At 40.5% G+C, this 23,511-nt stretch overlaps 1 protein-coding gene and 1 pseudogene across 2 annotated transcripts in view; one reads left to right on the top strand and one right to left on the bottom strand.

Moving 5' to 3' along the window:
- Positions 1-12,794, bottom strand: part of LOC5570869 (ran-binding protein 9) — a 75,723-nt gene extending 62,929 nt beyond the window's left edge. Inside the window, exons 1-2 of one of the 2 annotated variants that reach the window (XM_021843960.1) lie at positions 12,776-12,794; positions 3,835-4,674 (exon numbers count right to left, since the gene is read on the bottom strand). In XM_021843960.1, the coding sequence (XP_021699652.1) occupies positions 3,835-4,141 (307 nt within the window). In that variant the 5' untranslated portion in view covers positions 4,142-4,674; positions 12,776-12,794. Of the gene's footprint in view, positions 1-3,834; positions 4,675-12,775 lie in introns of those variants that run through there. The other variant, XM_001659331.2, reaches the window with a different exon arrangement.
- Positions 12,795-18,656: 5,862 nt separating this feature from the next.
- LOC110675533 lies at positions 18,657-19,029 on the top strand (annotated as a pseudogene).
- The last annotated feature ends 4,482 nt before the right edge of the window (positions 19,030-23,511 follow it).

Raw genomic sequence — 23,511 nt, forward strand, 5'->3', positions numbered from 1 at the left:
GGGTCACTTGGTCAAGTCGGGTAAAAAAGCGCTATTTTTTGGGACATGCCAAGTTTAAGCACAGTTTAAAATATACCGGATGTGGCCATTCGGACGTAATTCCGAAAATTATCTGTGACTTGAAATTTGCCTACCTTCAGGGGCACAAACGCAAAGTACCCTTCTCACCCGACCTGACCCATTGATCCACCGGAAGAACTCCGACCACAAAATATTTCCGCGTTCCTCTGTCCACTTTTAGAAACTAGATATGTGTACCAGTATACTGACAAAAAATCATTTGAATACATTAAGAATTCGCTGAGCGATGAGGGTTTTAGAATTTTTGCTTTCACTCAAGCCTATACGGGTTAACATGATATCTTTGAATAAATAGCACGATTTTGATGAAGTCGAATTTTTGGATTTATGACCTATGGGGGAACCTCTGTGGACTGTGCGGATCTCGAGAAAATAATGAAAATTAACCGAGCTCAACTGAGTTTGAAGGGATGGGACTTTCCGCTTATCCTCGAGGTGGACAGCTCTCATATTATTGATCAATAACGGCGCCGGCCAAGCCCTTACAGTCAGTTGGGATGAGGAAAGAATTTCAGGGTGTAATGATTGTTGCTTCAAGGAACCCGAGAATTCCTCTGCATCTTCACAATCACCACGGGAAGGGAAGGGTGTTTATTAGCGAGGGAGGAAAAAGATCTGAGAGTCACCTTTCATCAGCTTGCTTAAAACAACATAGTTTAGCATATCTCGCGGCGAAAAGATATTGGTAGAAAATTAAAAGAGAGTAACGTCGACATTTACAACGTCGAACTTCAAAGGTTACTTTTAGTAATTGAGCTTGAGCTTGAGCTTGATTGGCCGCCCGTGGTTGCTACTCCAGTATTGCCAGATAAGCTGCACTTACGCAAGGAATCAACCGAATGACTGCTTGGGACTAACAGACACCCTCAGTGTATAAGTGCTGGTGATCTTCTATTTTTAGGCAACAATGGCGCCTGCCACGTCAGAATGCAGACCAATGAGGGAAAGGGGGAGGAATTGATGATGCATTAAACTAGCTCCCACAGTAGACTGTATATACCACTGCGTCTACGCCAGTTCATGCGGGAGTGTATGGGTTGAGGGAAAGGTATGGCAGAGATTTGCTCTTTGGTTAGCAGGCTGCATATGTATCCGGCGTAAGCAAAGGCGTGCTATAATGATGATAAAATGGAAGCGTAGGGAAACGGTTTCTTGTCCGTCACTGGTTCTAGCGTTTGCTATGAACGGATAGGGTGTGAGTGTGATAGATTGAGAGTGGAAGATAGAAGCAAGTGAAAGATGCAACTACAAGGTACGAGGAAAGGGACGGGCCTGGGATTGAACCCATGACCAGTGCTGGGAATGGTAATAGTAGTAGGCTTGAATTTCGAGAAAATCACGTGGCTCTTTCCAGTACATTAGTTCAAAAACGTGAATTTCATCAAGTAGTCTATATTGAGTGTGTGAATTTTCTAAATCATTAGTGTCATTGAAGGCTCTAAATGCGGGAAATGCAACGGGAAATATTTTTCAACATTTTTCAACAGTAATTTTGGGTTGCCCTTAGCAACGGGTGTTTTGAAATTTTCAAGGCTTTTTGCCTACAGCAGCGATAGGCGTGAGTTTCGCTGGCTTCGCTGACTGTGATTTGCTTTGCTTGGCTACTGTAGAGTGAATTTCAAGATTTTTCCCAACCCTGCATATGAAGCTGAAGCAGTAGCCATTAGACCACCAACCCCATCTTATCCAAAGGTTACTTTTAATAATGACGGAAACGAATGTGGGCTTCGTGGACGTGCGGTTAGTGTTACCAAGCGTATAGCTGCATCGAGTCAAGGAGTGTGGGTTCGATTCCCGCCTCAGTTCCTAATCTGGACTGATTCCTTGGAGAATTGGTAGAGGATTTTTTAAGTAGTCCGTCATTCGTTTTGGCAGCCATGTTGACATTGCACCTCGCAATTTCAAAGTGATAAAACTCGGTCCTTAACCTTCCAGTTGTCGCGCTGTTCTCCACCGTCAGAACCACCACGCTGACGTTGTGAGCGAAAAGCGAGCTTTTTTCACCAGTGTTGTACAAAATACAACAGCGCGACGACTGAAGTGTTAATGTTCATAATGATCCGGAAAAGTATCATTATATGCGCTGACATGCTGAAAGTATGTTGATATTTTTTCAGAAGCGTCAGTGATATTCTTCAATTTAAAATGTAGACATGATTTAGCAACATTCATCAACGACGCATACAAATTTAATTGATGGCCAACTTCGCATTAATGAATTTCTGAAGTGCAAGCACTTGTCGAAGAAATCCTGACGCTTTTCATCAAGGAACATTTAAAATTGTGTAGGGTGCCGGTGCCATTAGTGGACTACCTAAGCTATAAAAAATCATAACAAAATAACGAAAAGCCCAGAGATCTTTTGGCGTCAACAGAAAGATTTCAACCTCTACTATATGGGAAAAATATAAAAAGAGTGATAAAACTAATTTTTTAACATAAAATCGCTTGAGCCACTATTGGTACACGTGTTCCAGTAGTTGCGCTAGTGCTCCAGTAGTAGACGTTTGGGAATTATACAAGGAATTTTAAACAAAAAGGCAAATTTTTACACAGGTTTAACATTTTTCCCTTCAAACAGCAACTAATATCTTTCGAATGAAGCATTAAGAACATCTCTGGGACTGTTCTTCATTTTTATACATCCATTTTAAAAACTGCTTCCATCCGTTGATCCACTACTGGAACACGATGGCAACTATTGGTGCAAGGGGGCAAATTTTTTGCGTAAACTTAATTATTTATATGACTTTTTGATGAAATTAAAAGCTGAAATTTGGCAAATCGACTAAACTAGAGGCGATCTATCCACCAAAAATAGCACATGTCGTTTTTATCAAAAAATGTACGTTTTATTACATAGTCCAATCTACTGGTACATTACAACCATTGGTACCGGCACCCTACCAATAAAAGACTTCGAAGACCGTTTTGGTTAAAAAGGAGATTCAAAGACTTTTCATTGAAAAAGAGACTTCCATTAAAAAAGTGACTAATTATTCTCAAAAAAAAAAAGGGACAGCTCATAGCCCTGCGTAGGCAATTTGTGATTTTGTCTACAGTGAATGATGTTTTAAACAATAATTTAAAGCAACCTGTTTGTAATTTGAAATTTATTGTTTTATTGATTACGTTAGCCTGTTAGTCATACTGTATATCAGGTCAAGGAAAAAAAAATTGATTAGTTGAAATGATTTACGAACGGAATTTTTCATTTACTGTACATGAACCACTAAAACATTTGAAGTAGGTATTTTGTAGTAGTCTTCATTTTACAAGAACCATCGTCTTCTGGCAACAATGGCCAGCGCACAGCGCAAGCAAAATATGGTGGCTACCTTACGGCCTTCCACTTCAACCAAATAATGATTTAAGCTGTGCAAAGAACGATTTCCCTTGAGCTTTGCACGAATACGAAATATTAAATTTCTAAGCGAATTTCAATCAACATGATACTAGTAAATGGTCAGAACGGTTGTAATAAAATGAAAGATTTTATAGTCTTTAAAATAGATGTTTAAGGATTAGATTAGTACTGATCGATACTATCAACAAATCAATCAATCCCTGATCAATTCACTTCATAATGAAAAAAAAGTCTAAACATACAAAAATTAATAATTAAAATAAGCAATCTCAGCAAGAAGTAAAGCTCATACCATTTCAAGTGGTATATTAGAACCCAATCCGTTAATGGAAAGCTTGATAATGGAGCTTCATCAGCTATCAGTAGATAATAAAATTTATAAAAACCTTTATAGTGAACACGAAGATTATTCTGGGTCAGTCCGATGGTGGTACACTTGTCCTGAGGGCTCCAGGAACGAGGCAGCGGATCGACGGTTTCGTTGACATTCGGATACAGCAGTTTCAGACGGTCCACCATGGTTGTCACCTGGGTTCCGGAAGTGGCCCCGCCTGGTCCTCCACTTCCGCCACTCGCCTGGGAATTGTTGCCCGAGCTGTTATGTGAAGTCATTTTTCCCTTTAGTGAACTATCAAAATACGAAACACCATCACTAGACTTTGCATTTACACTGCTGCTGCTTCTGTCAGCCATTTGAAAAAAGCAAAGAAAAAAAGAAAACTTCTGTCTCCCCTCCTCTCTCTCTCTCTCTTACTGCGCGCCCCTTGAGATAAACCCCTCCTGCTCTGACACTGACTCAAAACTCAGCTCGACACTTTTCTTTGTTAAACTTTTCTGCTTTTCCACACCCTCTCGCTCTCGCTCACAGGCTGACTCTATATACTCTTCTTTTCACTCTTACAATCCTCTTTTTCTTCTTCCACAATTTGTTCAGTTCAGTTCACGCTCACTGAGGAAAATATTTCGAATGACGACGGAAAAGTGACGACTTGATCCAAATTTATTCCCCTTCGATTATCTTTTCGCAGACTAAAATCCCAATCTTCCAATCGATAATAATCCAATCCAACGATCATTGCCACATTTAACGCACTGTGCACTTCGATTTGCCTCTACTGAATTTCCTTCACACCAAAGATTCCCATTCGATAAAATCCAATCTTCATTTTTTTATTTTCACTTCGCACTAAGCTCTAAACTTTGCTCCGCCGATATTTTCCTCACGCCTAGGGTTGTCGCAAATTAATCGATTATTTCGATTAATCGATTAATCGACTCACTAATCGATTAATTTTTCATCGATCCCTGGCTCACTAAATAATCGAGTTAATCGATTAATTGACGTCGATTATTTGACGATTTTTTCAAAATAAAATGTCCAATTCAAACTACGCTGATGTTTTTCTGTAAAACACTGTGTTGTGTAAAGCTAAGTATGCCGTTTCGCTCAAGAAAAGTAAAGACATTTATTTACTGAATGGGTCAAAAATTTCCTACAGAGAGCCCCATTCAATATGACATTTCTTCTCAACTGCGTACTGTGATCAGATAAATGTGGTTTCCTAAACCATTTCTGAGAAGAAATTCTCCACGCATCGATATAGGCGGTTCCTTTTCTTGTCGGTAGCAAACCAGCCTTAAGGTTGGGTTCGAAAATTTATCGCACAGGCAATCATAAAACCACAAATATGTTCATAGATCTAGCATTTTTTTTTAATTCTTGATTAGTATCATTCCAAACATTACATTCAATTCTTATATCTAAGTGTTCTGTGTTATTGGACAACACTATCATCCTTATTTGGTAAAACAAATGTAAGATTTATTAACATTTTGTTAACAACATACTACATTTCATTTGCCGTAGCAGTTCAGATTTTTTACAGGTGAGTTGATTTCACCTGCTTATAAGAGAAAAAAAAACACGTTTTCAATTTTCTTAACCTAACTTAACCTAAATATATAACGCATTAATCGTGGCAATAGAAGATCGTAACGATTTTTTCCTGAAATTATCAATATAATTTATTTGACATTTGTTCCAATTTTTCAACATTGGATATTCTATGTAACTCATTGTTACTATACCAGGGAGGAAGCTTCAGAATCATTTTATTTATTTATTTATTTATTTATTTCACCGTCTTCGGCTCTAGGCCGTACAGACTGCTGCTTAAAACTAATTAGCATACACACATTCAACATACAATTACATCAAACAACGTTTAACTACAAGACATTTCCACTTTTCACACAATAATCAATTGAATCAGGAACAAATTCTAACATACAACATCATATAAACGACCAAAGATTAAAACAAACAATACCGATTGACAAATTCAGGATTATCGTTATTCACTAGGTTTCCATGTTTCATTCATTCGATTTTTGAACTCTCGAAATTTGATTTGTCTAGGCCAAGTAGACGCACTCAATGCTAGTGGTTTCAAACTCGCTTCCAATACAACTTTAAAAGACACGTAGTCCAAAGTATTAGTGTTCTTGTGTTTTGGCACAAGCCTCACTACATCGTTACAACAAGATAAAGGAGCTCTCAATGATCGTGATACCATCACACTAATGTCGTTTTCGGTTACACATTTGTCAATATTGGACAAGTATACAGCAAAAGTTTCACTTCCTAACGCGTGTAAAGAATTATTGGGCTCGTGTTGCACTGGTTCACAAGAAATCTCATCATTGGTTTTGCTGAGAAGTTCGGATGACGACACGGGTGTAGAATGATGTGGTGGCGCAGCAGTGGTAGTTGGTTTTTGGATAACATTTGAAAGCATGTCGGCGATTTTTGCTACAGCGCATTTCAGGTCATTAATTTCCTCTTCGACGGGTCGGGAGCATTCGGTGTTCGTAGCCGCATCGATATTCGTTTTCTCCCTCATCCTACAGAATAGCACCATGCATGCATCGCAGATCCAAACGATATTGCTGGACAACGCACACAAGTCGTTTTCGGTGAGGCCCACACAATCAGCGTGAAACCATTTGGCGCAATTTCCTTCGCACACTGTGTATAACTCACATTCAACCTTGATAGAGAGTGAGCATTTCTCGCAGTTCTTCGCCATTGTGATCAATTGGAATGCCGTCGTGAAATACACAATTTAGTTTCTCCGATTTGTTATCATAGGTAGATTGCAACGAAGACAAAATCATACACACAGGGACTAGTGTAGCCGTTTATGAGGATTATCAACTATTTCACTTTTTCCAACGATTCAGTATGCACTATTGGACATCTATAACAAGAGACAACGAAAGCAACGCTTACAGGCTCGACAGCACTCACAGATTTTTTTTCAAAATTTTATTTTGAATTCTCTGTAGAGCTTTCTTCCTGGTATTACATATCGTATTACATGTCTAGTTGAAGGTTTCAAATAAAAAGCTTTTGGTTTATGTGGGAATATTATTAATTGAGTTTTGGAAGCATTAGGAGAAATCTTCCATTTTTACAAGTATAAATAAAAAATATTCCAACTTTTTTACAATCGACTACAGATGACACGCAGACTTCGTCCTTTGGCAGAGAGGCCTGTGTCATGTTCAAACAAGGATTTTTGACATCCCTGAGGTAACTCAGGTAAGTCAGATTATCTTGCAGTTATTCATTTTGATATTCTTTGCGCATGACCTCCAAATTGTAGTTTTCCAAAATCATCTGTGCGAGAATTGTTTTCGATAAACACAGTCCTATACTGCCGTGAATCGCAAGCCAGGCCCATCTGCATTTTTGTCCAATTTTAGTTTATACAAGTTTTCAACGTATAATCCTATGATATTTCAGTTACACTTACGAGACTACATAATTTGTTCAGTAAAAGTTGTAAAAAAAACACCAAACAGAATTGTCCCATAATGAAATTTAACTTCATTACAGTCCACCGGCATAGTTTTGTAACGTGTTATACAAAAATTAATGGTGTTTTGATCATCTTAATAAAAAATCGTAAAATATTCTGCTCAATTTCCTTTATTCACTTTTGGAAAGATTCCTACCTCCACTTTCAGCGTTTTCTTGATCTTCCTAAAGTATCTGTTGAGATACTCCCACATTTTTAAACGAATGTTTACAATGAATTTATCAAAAATTCTCATTTTTTTGCTTTCTTTATGCATAGGGGTAATTTTGGACATTGGCACTAAAAAGAGATAGTTCTGATAATCCCTTACTTAAGAAAACTAACTTTAAAAAACGAACATATCCATGCTGCAAAAATCTTTCAGTGACCTCGGCGAGCGGCGCTACAATACTTTTAAACGCTCTCAAAAAATAATTTCTGAACCGAATTTAGTTTTTTTTTCGCTCTAATGAAATGGTATGAGACCCTAGAATAGAGTTCTGAACAGTTTTTGTAAAATTGATCATGGAAGTGGTACACCTATGGTCAGAATTTGCATGAGCGTGTATGGCTTACTTTTTTATTCTGATTCACAAGAGTCATGGACGATTGATTTTGGCCATGTGATATCGGTTCTTGTAGATCATTGTGTGGACATTTTCTGAACACCATGTTGTACCATAATTCGTCAGCTCAAAATTTATGATTTTTATCCACATTCAGAAAGACGACATACCATATCAAATATTAAATAGGTTATATCCGAATCCTTCATTTTGTGACAAAACACGAAGATAGTACACTGAGGAAACTACTACTATAACATAACTATTCATAACACCTTTCGTATGAAACAGTATTTTGCTAGCTGAAAAACAATTCATACGATTCGTATGATTCCCATAAATCGTTTATGAAGAGCATACGAATCAAATTCAAGATTCATACGAGGCTCTATAACATTTCATACGATGTACTTATGAAATCCAATGCAAGCCTTGTTTGAAAAAGTTCATACGTTTTTCTTATGAATCGAGTCTGGTCTACTTTCTATTCGGATCAAGATGGCGTTTGTACAGAAGAAGCTCGCGAATTTCATAGTTTTGATGCAGGCCTTTGCCGTGTTTAGAGGTAAAAAGTAATTATCGAAAATTCTACGTAGAGCGTAAATACGGCGGCCAAAAGAAGAAATTTGTAAAGCTTTATCTCGTGCAATGGGAGCACAATGGGAATACGAGGTTTTCAAGAAGGGTAGAACAAAACGTAAGTTGAGTTATTAGATTTGTTTCATATAATTAATCGACTATCTTCTTCAGAATCTGTTCAACATCTCAAAGAAGCTTTCTGGAGCGGTGCCGAACTGCCAGGTGATTTTAGTTCTGACAACGGCAATATTCAATTGGATGTCATTTTCAACGGGGATGCAAACTGTTGATTTGTAAACAGCGACCGAAATGTATGTTTTTAAGTGAACGATGTTTTTATTGTCAATTTTTTGCAAAAATATAGCATAGTTTTCATATGTTGAAGTGCTCATTTATAATCAATTTAAAAAGTTGCAAACAACATTTTCCAATAAGTGGTCGTGTTTAGAATGAAAAGGACGCTATAAGTGATATTCTATACGACAAAAAAATACTACGAGAAACGTCTTGTTACAATTTAAATACTGCAAAAGTCGTAATAATATAAAATAAATTACATAAAGTGTCGTACAAGCGTCATACTCAAATATATTGAGATTCATACGAGTACAATTTGATGTTCATAACAAGTATTCATAGATTTCATACGAAACATTTATGGAATCTATACTACTGTACTGCAAAAAGCATACTATACCACAAGCTAATTCGTTCATAACGCCATCGTATGAAATTTATAATATTTTCTTCTGGTAAAATTTCATAATCGTTTCGTATGGAAATCGATATATTTTTTTCCTCAGTGTACGAATTTTTTTTTTTATACAAAAGTAAAAAACGTACAACCTAGGATCATGGAATCGGTACAGATAGGGCTACAGAAATTTCTCCAGAATTTTTAAAACATATTGCATGAAAAATTTCGAGAGTGATTCTCCCGTCAATTTATCCAGGAATTCCTAGATTAAAATTTTTTATGGAATTTTCCACAGATAAATCCAAAAATTGCTTCAGGAATTACACTGCGAAGATTTTTTCATAGAGATCTCTAGGAATATTTGGTCGGTGTTCAAAAAGACTGAACTAAGTGTTTTTTTTATTTCAGAAAAACGTACCCCAAGCGTTCGGAATAACAAAGAATTGCATTATTTGCTGTAACAATGAAATTTCTCTGTATTGTGAAACATCTGTATCAAAATAGCATCAGAAAAATCAGAATTGACGGAGTCTCTGACTTATCTTTGCAAGGCAAAAATATCATCTAGTGCGGTCTGTCTGAACACCTACCATTTATAGCTGTGTAATCCATGTAGATGTCTCTAGAAATTCAACATGAAGCTCATATATGAGATTCCTTCATATTTTTCAGGGATTGCCTCAGAAATTTCTTCATGGATTCCTTCCTAAATTATTTCGGTCCAGGCATTTCTTCAAAGGATTCATGGAATTTATCCAAGAAGTTGGTAGAGATTGTCTCGGATTTCATTTCAAGACTCCTCCAGGCATTATTGTCAAGACGACCCCTCCAGGCATTTTCCAAAAAGAAAAAAAAAACTGTCTCATTGATCTCTAGCGATTCCCAAAAACAATCCAAAATATTTCTCTATCACTTTCATCTAGGATTCCTATGGAACGCACCACAAGAAAACCCTCATGAAACCGTACACGACGTCCTCTATGTGCACGTGCAGTATATGCCCTAAGAAACAGAAATTCGTCCGAGAATTCCACCAGGAGTAGTCTACAGATTCCTCCTGATTTTTTCTAGGAATTGTTCAAGGGATTCCCCCAAAAAATCGTATGAGGAAAACAATCTGGAGGACATGTTTGATGAAACCCCAGAAGAAATAACTGGAGGAATTCTGAAAAAAAGTCAATTCCAGGAGGAGTTTTCAGATGTATCAATGTAATGGATGAGCTTTTACATGCATTCTTCAAAGAATTTCAGGAATAATACTTGTTGTTTTACTAAAGAACCCTGGAAGGAATTTTAGGATATATTTGTTGAAGAACTATCGGTAGACTTCATGGAAATCTTGTAAGAACAAATAAGGGATTCCTGAAATAAAAAAAACATGTGGAAATTCTAGCCGATTTGAACTGAAATGACTGTAAAATATGGAGAATCCCTTGAAAAAAGTATCTGGAACAATTCCTAGAATACGGCATAGGAGAATCAATGGATAAATTTATAAAGGAAAATCCTAGGAATTGCTTGGAGGAATACTTCGAGAACGTCAAATAGATTTTTTTTAACTTTGAAAGTATTTCCTGGAGGAAATCTTGATAGAACCACATGAAAATGTTTTGGAAGAGCCAAATGATATTTTTTGAAGCAATGGTTGGAGAATTCCTGAAACAAATTTCTTAAAGAATTCTTGAATACTTGCAGCCATCTCTGAAGAAATTTCAGAAGGAGACCCATAAGCAATCCCTAAATGTTCTACCAAAGCCATTTATACAAGAATCCTTGGATGAATACTTGCAGGAATTTTTAGAGGAATCCCAAAAGAAATTCATAGTAAAATCCGAAGAAGAAAAACTATAGCATCAAAACAGAAACGACTCGAATAATTCCAAGCATAATTCTTATCCCTTCTATTGGCAGCTTCATCTTATCACCACAAAACAAAATTCAAATTGTGATAACTTTTTTGGTTCTCGATATTTTTGCACCTTTTTTCACAAGGTCTAAAAAAAACTTTTCTATTTTTGGATTTTGTGTTTGGTTGAATACATTCCGGTATTCCTTGGGGGACCAACACTACTCATATAAAATTTCTTAGGCCACCATGTTATTTTTAGTCGATTTATCAAAAAAATGCGGACTATACAATGTCAGGTAATAAGAAGCTTCACTGAAAAAATCATTCGAATCGGTTGAGTTCCCTTCGGGAATTCCAAAAACTACAATATGATGTTTTTCAAGTATTTAAGATTTTGTCACGGCTGGAGTTGTACCAAAAACATAAAAGCTTATTACTCCAAAAACGGTTGCACAGTTTTGTTTCATTTTTTCACAACAGACCTTCGTCAAAGTATAGTTTTGAAAAGCCAATAACCGAATATGAGTTAAAGCTGTAACTTGAAATATTAACCCCTCCCCTTGGTTATGCGACCTTGCCGCGATGGGAGGGCATAATCCATTAGCCCATATGATGGAAACCAAAGGCGTAACCTGTAGTGGTGGTATCACATTTTGGCATTTTTTGCTTAAAGCCGCGTCATAATTCATATGGCATAGACGCAATAATATCTCGGATGTGATCCAACGGACATACTGCGTCATTGATACTGCCCATTCAAATAATTAATCTATTCGAAGTGGACATTAATACTATTGGTGACGTTCAGTTTGCTTTTTGCTAACAAAAACATTGTGCTAACAAATTAAAATAACTTTACGAAACAAAAAACTTGCTAACACTTATTGTCATCTTGTTTAAAACTTAGTATTTCATGTTGCCCCACCCGTTTTGGCTTACTCCGGTGTACACTCAAAATAATCCAAACGTCATTGTTACGTGAAAACATACGTGGTTTTTTTTCCATCGCACTTTTCACGTAGCTCTTACGTTAATCATAGGTAGTAAAGACCAACCTTATCTCTAATAGGCTTTGGAAGAAAACTAATTCTCAATTGGAAAATGTAAACAAAACTAAAAGATTGTGATATTTTTATATTCAATCTGAGCATTGTCAATCTTGTTTCCCAAATGTAGTGAGTTTGTTCTGTTTTGTTGCAGCCTTCGCGTGCTATAATTGATAGAGGTTAAAAATCAGGTGTAAAATATGAAGTAATGCAGGGGTTCTTCAGTATTCAAAGCATATTTACCTTAAAATCAATCTAACACAGGATTTAAAGTTCAGCAGCTTCTGAAGTTCTGCAAAAATCAAGCGGGCGCCATCTTAGGATTTGCGCTCAACACCGAATGTACGTACAATATGCAGATGTCAAAATGAACTTAGACACTTACGTGAATTTCACGTAAGTGCGATAGGTTAGCTCAGTAACAATTACCGATTCATTATTTGATGGTTATGAACGGCTTAGTGATCTTTATGTTAGTCAGGTGAAGTGGAGGCAAAATGAATATGGAATGATCTACGTGATTTTTCACGTAGCAATGACGTTTGGATTTTTTTGAGTGTATACCTTATAGTAGTTAGAACTCATATTGACAGAAAAAAAGGTCGATTAATTCGATTAATCGTAAAATACTAGTCGATTAATCGTTATCGATAATCGGCATTCTTGGACTGTAATCGATTACCAACTAATCGATTAATTGAGATTTTGCGACAACCCTAACTCACGCCAGTCAAACAGGAACTGATGGCTTCTCTGCCTTCTGCTCGTCAGTCACAGATTTTCTGCTCGATCGAAACCTTTTTTGTTGACGTTGGTGTTGATTTTCACACGCAACAAACAACAAACTAACACATTTGCATCGAACGAGGGAGCGACCGTTCGTGTCGGCGAGTTGCCCGATCGATGATGTTTTGCAATGAGGGGGTTCCATCCAGATAACTCGCCGAATAAGTTTATACTTATTCGGCGAGTTAATTTGTGTTTTGGCTATCTGACGTATATGACGTACCTTTCTCTTTCCTGCACACGCACGCATATGGATTGTTTTCATACGGAAACCGCTTCCGTAGGAAAACAATAAACAAAAAATCCCATTTGATCTTGTTGCTAAAAAGAGAAGGGTGCGAGAGCCTAGCGCATTTGATCAGTAGGACAAGCGGCATTCCCCAGAAGAGAGGAACAACCACGGTTTTGCTCCCTTTTTACTTAATTATCATGGGATTCTTTTGTCGCGCCGCCACCAAACCGGATCGCGACACGCCTTAACTCGCCGCTTTTTGAAATCAATTTTCAAGTGTGGCACTGCATTCTTCAGCCAAGTATGCTATTGAGTGTCCTCACAATGTTACAGCTCATACAAAATTCGTAGAACATTCATACAAAACGCGTTACAAGGAGGAGGAAGGGTGTCAAAAATGGTAATTTTCGGCGTTATGAAATTTGTGAACAAATCCTTTCCTACAGAGAGCTACCTTTGAAATGACATCTCTTCTCAGCTACGTACTGCGATCAGAAATATGTGATTTTCTGGACCATTTCTGGGAAGAAATTTTCCACGCATCGAGATAGGCAATTCCTTTTCTTGTCAGTAGCAAACCAACCTTTATTATGGATCCGGAAATAGAAATAAGGACAAACATCTTTTGTTGATTATTTTTTCTCAATCTTCAAGCGTCGCGACAACAGTGCGCTGTATTAATACACTGAGCGTCACAGTGTCATTTTTTTCATTTTTGAAGTTATATATTATGTAATCCGGTTGAAATCAAGCCCATTATTTATTAAAAATTATTGTTTTCTCGGGCCCCGTGCGTCGCAGCTAATATGTGAATAGTGCGCTGTGTTCATAAATTTCGTAAAAATGCAGCGCCACATAAAAAAACTGATGTCAAAATGCGGCGAGTTGAGGCGCATCGCTAGTCTCATTGGCGCGATCCGGTTTGGTGGTGGTGCGACAATAATATTGTTACGGGAAAAGATTGCGAAATACGACGAAAATCGACCGGACTCTGGCCTTCGACACTTTCGGACACGTGTGGGAGAGCTTGGACTACGGACAAGCTTGGCTTGACCGCGAAAAACTGGTAAGAACTTGTTTCTCGGACCGTGAGACTTCGAGAGAGTGTAAAACGCGCACTTCACTTCACGATGGCTTTTATTCGACTGATTTTAGGGTACTTTCTGTTGGTTATCTGTATAACGTTCACAAATGTATGTGTTCAATTGCAAAATCACAATAGGGATCAAGGTATATATGTTATTAGGGTAAGTATGTTTATACAATTCTGGGTGTTTAATTTTAGGTTAGTAATTACAGATGCTGCTCTCAACATGCCGGCCACCGTTGAAACCGTCCGTTTCAACCAACTACCGCGTCGCTAGTTGACGGTAGAAGCGAGGTTTTCTCCTCTTCATCGTCGGAGTCGATTGGTAAAACGGCGATCTCGGTGATAGCCCGCTTGTATTCTCCCGAAGCCGTCTTGACTACAACGACACGGACTCGGCCGTCTGAACCAGCAATGGTTTCTACGATGCGACCAAGAGGTCACTGTATCGGAGGGTAGTTTTCGTTCTTTAGTAGTACCAGTTGACCCTTCCGAACGTCTACGGATGGGCGTCTCATCAGGACAGATCATCGGGAGAATCGGAAATGGGAATAAGGGGACGGGAGTTAAGGACAGATTCAATCTGGGCTACGACAGTTAGGAGCTGGTCCATGGAGAAAGCCTTTTGTCCCATAATACGACGAAAGTGATACTTAAATGATTTCACTCCAGCTTCCCAAATGCCTCCAAAGTGTGGAGAGCGTGCAGGAATGAAGCGGAAGGTCATTCCATTTCCGGAGCAGTAATCGCCCCATTCCGGTGACTTGAACTGCAGCTGGAACTCCTTTCGTAGTTGTCGGAGCTCGCGATCGGCACCGACGAACGTAGTCGCGTTGTCACTATGCAACTCGAGAACACGACCGCGACGCGCCACGAAGCGTTTGACTGCGGCGATGCAAGCGACGGACGACAGATCCAGCACAACTTCAAGGTGTACGGCCTTCACCACCAAACAGACGAACAACGCGACGTAAACCTTTACCGACGTACCTTTCCCAATTAGCGGACGAACGTAAAACGGCCCACAGTAATCCATCCCAGCGTAAGGCTCGGGCCGGTCTGAGGCGAACTGATGGCAACGGTGCCATAATCTGACTTGCGGGTGTTGGATTGCGTCGGAAACAGGTAACGCATTGACGAACAACCTTACGAGTCAAGTCTCTACCCCGAAGTGGCCAAAAGCGTTGACGAATTGTAGCGAGTAACAGCGAAGGTCCACCGTGAAGAGTCTGCAGATGTACGTACCTTGCAATCAACCAGCTAAGTTTATAATTTGCTGGTAACAGAATCGGATGACGTGTGTCGAAAGGGGCATTCAGCTTCTTCAGCCGTCCATCAATCCGAAGAAGTCCGAATTCGTCCATGAAAATATTGAGATTCTTGAGTGGCGATTTCGATGCGATATTGACCGTACTGTCTGACTTATTGCGGCTATACAAGCCTATTTCTGTCGGAAATTCCTGGCACTGGGCAAGGCGAATCATTGATTTTAGTGCAAAATCCACATCTTCAGACGACAGTGATGAAAGAATTCGTTGATTCTTGGGAAGTTTGCAGTTGTTTCGGAATCGAAAACAGTAAGCGACGAATCTTATTAGCTTGGCTAATTCAGAGAATTTGCTGAAGATGGATGCATCTTCGCTCATCAAAGGTAGGGATACCAACGGACGCATCTCTTCTTTCACTTCCGACTTGGTCGGCATCAAAACCGCACACTTTGGCCACTGTTCGACGGGGGATGTGAGAAACGCTGGACCATGCCACCACAGCTTGTCTGTAAGGATCTGGCTTGCAAGCATTTCTCGGGAGATGTGGTCAGCAGGGTTCAAATCAGTCGGTACGTGCATCCACGTTGAATTCTTCGACAGCCGCTGAATCTCCGCGACTCGGTTTGAAACAAAGACCTTCCAGGAATTCGATCTGGATTTGATCCAGTGAAGTGCGATAGACGAGTCGGTCCAAAACGTGACTGACGCATCGATATTAGTATTAGCCAGGAGATTATCCACCAATTGACTTCCGAGGAGAGCTGCGCAAAGCTACAAGCGTGGAATTGAACGTACCCGTAGAGGTGCGACACGAGACTTCGATGTGAGTAAATGCGAATGGAGCTGGCCTAGCTCATCCGGCGATACGATGTAGATACAACATCCATAGCCTTTCTGTGAGGCGTCGCAGAAACAGTGGATCGAATATTTGTGTTGAGAGTTCCACAGTACCCTCCTCGGGACTACCAGCTGTTGAAGCTGTTTGATGTCAGCACGGTAATTTTTCCACCAGGTTGCTGACTCTTCTGCAAGCTCAGAATCCCACGACAAGTTAGCTGCCCAGAGAGACTGAATGAACATCTTGGCTTTTACGACCACTGGTCCAAGAAGTCCGAGTGGGTCGAAAAGTTGGGACATCTCTGAAACGACAATCCTTTTAGTCACGACGGGAAGATCTGGTAGAGTAGGGACCTTGAACTTGAAAACGTCCCGTTGGGGGAACCATAACAATCCCAAGGTTTTGATAGCTTCCGAGCGATCGAGCTCCAATTCTGCAGAGGTTTCCCAAAGTTCTTCAGGAATGTGGATAAGAACTGTTTTGTAGTTCGAAGCCCACTTACGGAGTACGAAACCGCCGGATTTCATCATATCACTAAGCTGCTTACAAGTTTCAGCCATTATGTCGTGATCGTCGTGTCCGGTAATAACGTCGTCTACGTAGGTGCCTTTAAGTATCACTGGCACCGCCAGCGGGAAGCGATGACCTTCATCGTTGGCTAACTGGTTTAAGACTCGAGCAGCATGAAACGGCGAACTTGCAAGACCGTAGGTGACGGTTTTTAACTGATACGTGCGGATCGGTTCAGTTGAACTTCCACGCCAGAGGATTTATTGGAATTTACGGTCATCTGGGTGGACCCAAATCTGCCGGAACATTTTCTCTGCGTCGGCTGTTATGACGAAGCGAGGCAGATGAAAATTAACGACAGTTGAAAAGAGCGCAGGCTGAACAGTAGGTCCGACATATAGAGCCTCGTTCAGCGATAGTGAGGCAGCTCCACGACAGGAACCGTCGAATACCACACGGGTTTTGGTGGTCGAACTCTCTGGACGCTGGATGGCATGGTGTGGGAGGAAAAACTGGGGGTAACGCGACACGACGGGAGCCAACTCCATGTGACCCAACCTCTCATACTCCTCCATGAACTCATTATAACTGTGACGCAGACCTTCATCGATGGCAAACCTTTTTTCCATTTGTTGGAACCTTCGGAGCGCAGTGTTGTGCGAATTTCCAAGCATCGACAGTTTTTCTTCCTTGAGAGGAAGACGAACAAAATAGCGACCTGAATTGTCACGGGCGACAGTGCTTTGGAAGTGATCTTCGCAGTATTGTTCATCTGGAGTGTATGCTTTACCTGTATCGAAGTTCTCGATTTCCCAAAATCGCTGAAGCTGGGTATCGAGCCAATCTTCAACGCAGATGTTACAGGACTGCTTGTTAGTGATATCGGGCGTTTGCTGCTCTAGTTTCCCACAGACGAACCGTTTTCTGCAAAGTCGGATACCCAGAGGCGAGCGAGATTTGATCGTGCTCTAGAAGATCGAAGAACAGGGCAGCTCCGATGATGTCCACACCTTGACTGATATTGAACTGTGGATCAGCGAGAGGAAGATTCTTAGGAATTCTACAGCGCGAGACGTCGATGTGGTGACTGGGCAATGCAACGGTTAACTTCGGCAATACTAGGCAGTCTAATTGAGCAGTGTAGGTTTCGAAACGAGATTTTAGCGATAGCGTCACAGCGTAACGCGCATTAACGATAGATTGTCCGATCCCACTGACCGGTGAATTCAGCTTTATTCGCTTTAAACGGAGTTTTTGACACAGTGATTCAGAGATGAAACTTGGCTGTGATCCACTATCCAATAGGGCTCTGGCGCAAACATACTGGTTATCTGCATCTTTCACTTTTATCACTGCTGTCAGTGACAGAATGACCGTTGACTGACGAGGTTGGGTAGAAACATCTGCACTTTGGCAGGAAGTGGATGGAGAATTGGCAACGAAATCAACCGACGAACTTGGGAAAGGATTACCGCGTGACGACTTCGAACGAAACGACGACGAGACAGGTGGTGAGGCAACGGCGAGCTCTACCGACGGAGAGCTTTCGACAACGTTCGGAACGGAATGCGACATTTGACACGATTGCGAATAGACCATTTCCGTGAAATTTTTTGTTGGCTTATATGCTTCCTGTCAATTTACTGAACAAACTTTCCTAAGGAACCGATATGTTTTGGAGCCTCTAGCTATTGAAAAACAATGAAAAACTGGCGGCACGTTACTTCACCCCTCGGTCCCCTAGAATTTAATTCACCCCGAAAAAAACGGAGACCCCTTTTTCCCTTATGATTTTGCCATCACGTTGTGGTGAGTTTTTGATCAGCTGGTATGACAGATGATTTTGTTTATGTTTTCATCGTGGGCATTTCATTTCACAAGATCGTTATCATCTTTTTTTGCCGTTTTGTTTGACTAGTGGCCACATATGTACAAAAAAAAACAAAACCATGGATAAGACTGTCGTTTTGGCTCAACTTATCAATGTTCTCGGCCGCACCGGTTCCCAGGGTCAGTGGGCCAGGCGAAAGTGAAATTTTCAGCGAGCAGAACTGTCGGATCATCCGCAACGCCAAGGACCCGGCTCGCGAAGGTGAAATCCTGACGCTGCTGGAATCCGAACGCGAAGCCAGAAGATTTCGATAAGTTCGCTGATGGGAGCGGTTTCCGTTCGGGATTGAGACGGGAGAGTGGCTGATTTATAATGTCCGGTCTGATATAGTACCGGGTGTAACAGCAAACCCGCAAATTCTTCACCAAAGGATAAATAAAGGATGGATATGAAATAGAGTTTTTTTTTCGGAAGTACCTTCCAGGGTTCCTTCTCTGCTGCAGAATGTTGACCATCGTGACCACCTGATTAATTTTTGTCTTCTCCCGCAACCGTCGAACTTTTCAAAGTTCTGCTGAGTTCAAATAGAATAGATGTCGTGCGTGATCTTTTTCTGCCGCCGAAGTTTGAATGGTCCGGAAGATTGCTCACTCAAGGCGGGAAGCTTCCGGATCATCAGCAACAGTTTGATAAAGCATTTGTCGGCATGAATATCAAAAATAATAATATCGGAAGTCGTTTATAATGAAAAATAGCGATTACTGTAACTATTGGGTGAATGATAGTTTTGTTTTTTATTTCGGGAATTTTGAATCTGTAGAGGGAAATGATATTTTTTCCTGCTGGAATGCATTGATTCTTAGTATTCTACTTTTGCATTATTTCCATATTATTCCTCTGCTTCCAGCAAAAATTGAGATCCGACCGATAAAACGCAAAGTTGAGGTTAGCAAAGAAAGTTATTTGAGGTTAGTTTTGGTTCGGGGCGCCCTGATCGAGATCTCAGTCATTCTGATCGCAGATCTGGTTTGACGTTTCCAAATCTAAATAAACATCCCAATGCAGGGGTGAGATCCAAAATCACCACGCTGTATACCCATAGGGTTGAACAAACTGTGCCGCATCTCGAGTTATTTTCAAAAATGTGGTGAGTATCCACGTTTTTAAAAATTTATAAGAAAATCAGGAGTGCATATAAACAAGATCTGAAAGCATATATATTCATTATAGATGATTGTCTTTCGAAGAAAAATACTAAAACTGGGGGTTAGAGCTGACGGAAATGGTCTATTGCTTGCTTCAGCGGATCTACTTGATGTTGTTGCTGGTTGAGAACCAGGAACTGATGAAAACGGTGGCAGATGTAGTAATGAATGATGTTTCCTTGCACAACTTTTACGGGAACCGCTGGAGCAATTCTTCGCTTGATGTGTTCCCTTCAGACAGTTAAGACACAGGCCGTGCTTCTTCGCTACTTCGAACCGTTGTTGGGGAGAGAGCGTTCGAAATTGTTCACACTGGAACAGGAAATGTGCCTGCTTGCAGCTGACACATTTGGGAACATTGTCCGAAGTAACGTGGGAAAAGATTCGTGATTTGGGATGTTTTATCTCGGATTGGGTATTTGCCGAATGGGAGAGCTTAAGGGTATGAATAACACGCGATCTTCTGTGGATAAACTCTAGAAGTTCTTGAAACTTCGGGTATTCACCATCTTTGGAAACCAGTGTTTCCCACTCATGGAGTGTAACGGGGTCGAGACATTGGCTTAGTCGCTCGACCAGAAAAGAATTCCAGTGGTTCTCAGCCCCTTCGAGTTTATCCAGCAGCTGTACGTGACGATTGAATTCATCGGCAAGATCTGCAAGACCCTGCGCAGATTCTTTCTTTAGTGAAGGAATCGAAAGCAATGCAGACATGTGTCGCTTCACTAGTAAAGTTGGATTTTCGAAGCGTTCCTTCAACAGATTCCAAGCTACGAGATAGTTATTGGCTGAAATCTCGAGCGAAGAAATGATGCGAGCTGCTTCGCCAGAAAGCGCAGCACGTAAATAGTGCATTTTCTGTACTTGCGTAAGCTGCACGCTCGTATGAATGAGCGAGACAAACAGATCGCGAAACGAAACCCAATCGTCGAGATTCCCAGAGAACTCATTCAGTTTGATTTCTGGCAGACGAACGCACGACGAGATCGGTACTGACGAAGAGATTGGTTGTACGGGAGTGGGGGGTGCTACAGGTTGTTGCGGGGGCATTTTACTTTGCAACGACGCTTTCAACTCGCAGTATTTAAAGGGTTTGGAAATCTTCCCGCTCTTGCAAAAACCCTTCTTGTGCATCCTCCAGAACCTCAATTTCTTCTTGAGTTTCCTCAAATTCACGCCACAACGCATCAAGGTGTTGGACGCGAATAGGCAATTGATCTCGCTTGGTTGCATCAAATTCGTCATTGAACTTTTTGATGACATTCGCGGAACCCAAAATGTTTGTCCACCGACGGTAAAGAAGCTTCAACTTGGTTTGCTTGGCAGTTGCCTCGCACCCCGTTCACCGAAAAAATTAATCAAGTACCTGTGTTTTCCGCTACTGCTGCTACCTTACCACAATCTCCCCTTTGGGCGCTGAGTACCTCTCGTCCGGCGCACGCTGCACGGAGACTCTTGATGATGACGACGAAGCGATGATGGTTATGCCGATAGGGCACACTGCTGCTACTGGAGCAATCGGCAACGAGATGACGACGGCGACGACGAAGATGATGATGAGGATGATGTGCTACCGATGAGGAGCACAGCCACGCTGATGGTGATGACCAGTCAGCGGCTACGACGACGATGACGACGAGATGATGCGATGACGATTCGATCAGCCAATGAACCAGATCCTGATCGTTGGAACAATGGAGCACGAGATAACCTTCGAGCCACGTGGTGGTGAGGTTAGGTTCACTTATCTTGCAACCTCAATCCCGGGTTTCGGCACCAAAATGTTACGGGAAAAGATTGCGAAATACGACGAAAATCGACCGGACTCTGGCCTTCGACACTTTCGGACACGTGTGGGAGAGCTTCGACTACGGACAAGCTTGGTTTGACCGCGAAAAACTGGTAAGAACTTGGTTCTCGGACCGTGAGACTTCGAGAGAGTGTAAAACGCGCACTTCACTTCACGATTGCTTTTATTCGACTGATTTTAGGGTACTTTCTGTTGGTTATCTGTATAACGTTCACGAATGTATTGCGTTTCTTTTGAAAATTTTCCGTTCTGCGGTAGCCGCCAAGTTCTACCGCAGCTGTCAAAGTTCTACCGCAGACTTAAGAATCATTGTATCATTGAACGATACCATCTAATCAAAGTATGCTAGTAGAGTCCACAGCTTTGAAAAAACAGCCGAAAACAACAATCATCAGCACGGTTTCCAAGGTATCATAGCAGCCGAGCGATGATGCTTTGCGAAAATCAGTAATGTGACAGCTGCGGTAGCTTTCTGTTCAACCGCAGAACGGAAAGTTATCTCTGAAATTGCAATATGTGTTCAATTGCAAAATCACAATAGGGATCAAGGTATATATGTTATTAGGGTAAGTATGTTTATACAATTCTGGGTGTTTAATTTTAGGTTAGTAATTACAGATGCTGCTCTCAACAAATATCAATATGATACTTTATCCACATATTAAGCACCGTCAGTCGCCCTAGTGAAAATCCCTTCAAATTGAATCGGGTGTTGGTCCTATTCCACGATGTACTCTTCTTCTTGCTTGAAAAGAAGACATTTTTCGAAAAAATCAACAAAAAGTATTCTAAAACATCGTGTTTCTAACTTAAGTTTTTACGCGTGTACTCAGTACACCAGACCGCTCGTGTAACTTTTTTTTACCGGGCCCGTCACACGAGCGGTCGCATCGTGTACTGAGTACACGCGGAGCAATTTTGATTATAAATCTTAAACTAGACAAGATAGAATATTGATGTCTTCGGTAAATTGCCTCAGTACAACGGTACCAATTGGTCAGTGACAAATGAAACTTTGAAAACATCCTAACCTTCCAGTGGCCATCGGATTGTTTCCCGGGGGAACCGATGGAGAAGACATTTCGCAATGCAACTTCTCGAGCACAAATATCCCAGGATCTTGATTTTTTAGCAAGATTGTGTCTTCGGCACAGTTGTTCAGTATGTCAAGGACTAACATATGATAGTCCATCTAACTTAAAATTCTGTCATCAGATGGTGCTAGTCTGAATGCAATATTTGAATCAAGAATATCTCACAACCCCGATATTTTATAGAAATTGTGTTTTCGACAAAGTTGTTCAGTAGTTCGAGGACTAACATGTGATGATCTATTCTATTGATATATTCGGAATTCTTTCACCAGATGGCGCTAGTGAGCATGATATTTTTTGAACACATATCTCAGGATCCTGATAACCTAGAAAATTGACGTCTTCGACAAAAGTGTTGAATGCATAGCGCCCCTCGTATCGAGATAACTGAAAATATGCCGGTGTTTTATTTTTTTCTCCGGTCCGTGATTTGCTTCTCGTCCGCCGTTTGTTGTCCTCTGTGTAGTGCTTCCAACAGGCCTGAATGCAAGGAACCCCAAGTTTCAAGTTCATTTCAAACGAGTGAGATTCATAAATAAATTATTTGAAACAAATTTTAGATTTTATTAACATTTTGTCAACAACATATTACATTTCATTTGCCGTAGCAGTTCAGATTTTTTACAGGTGAGTTGATTTCACCTTCTTATAAGAGAAAAAAACGCTTTCATTTAAACATTATTAGTCTAATAAACTTTCATTTAAACCATGAATATTCATTATTTTCCCTTATGTTTATCAGCCACAAGAAATCGGTAAGCATTTCATTGATTCACCTTATGAATTGATCATAATCATGCCA

This window comes from Aedes aegypti, chromosome 2 (genome assembly GCF_002204515.2).
Source record: "Aedes aegypti strain LVP_AGWG chromosome 2, AaegL5.0 Primary Assembly, whole genome shotgun sequence".
NCBI lineage: Eukaryota > Metazoa > Arthropoda > Insecta > Diptera > Culicidae > Aedes > Aedes aegypti.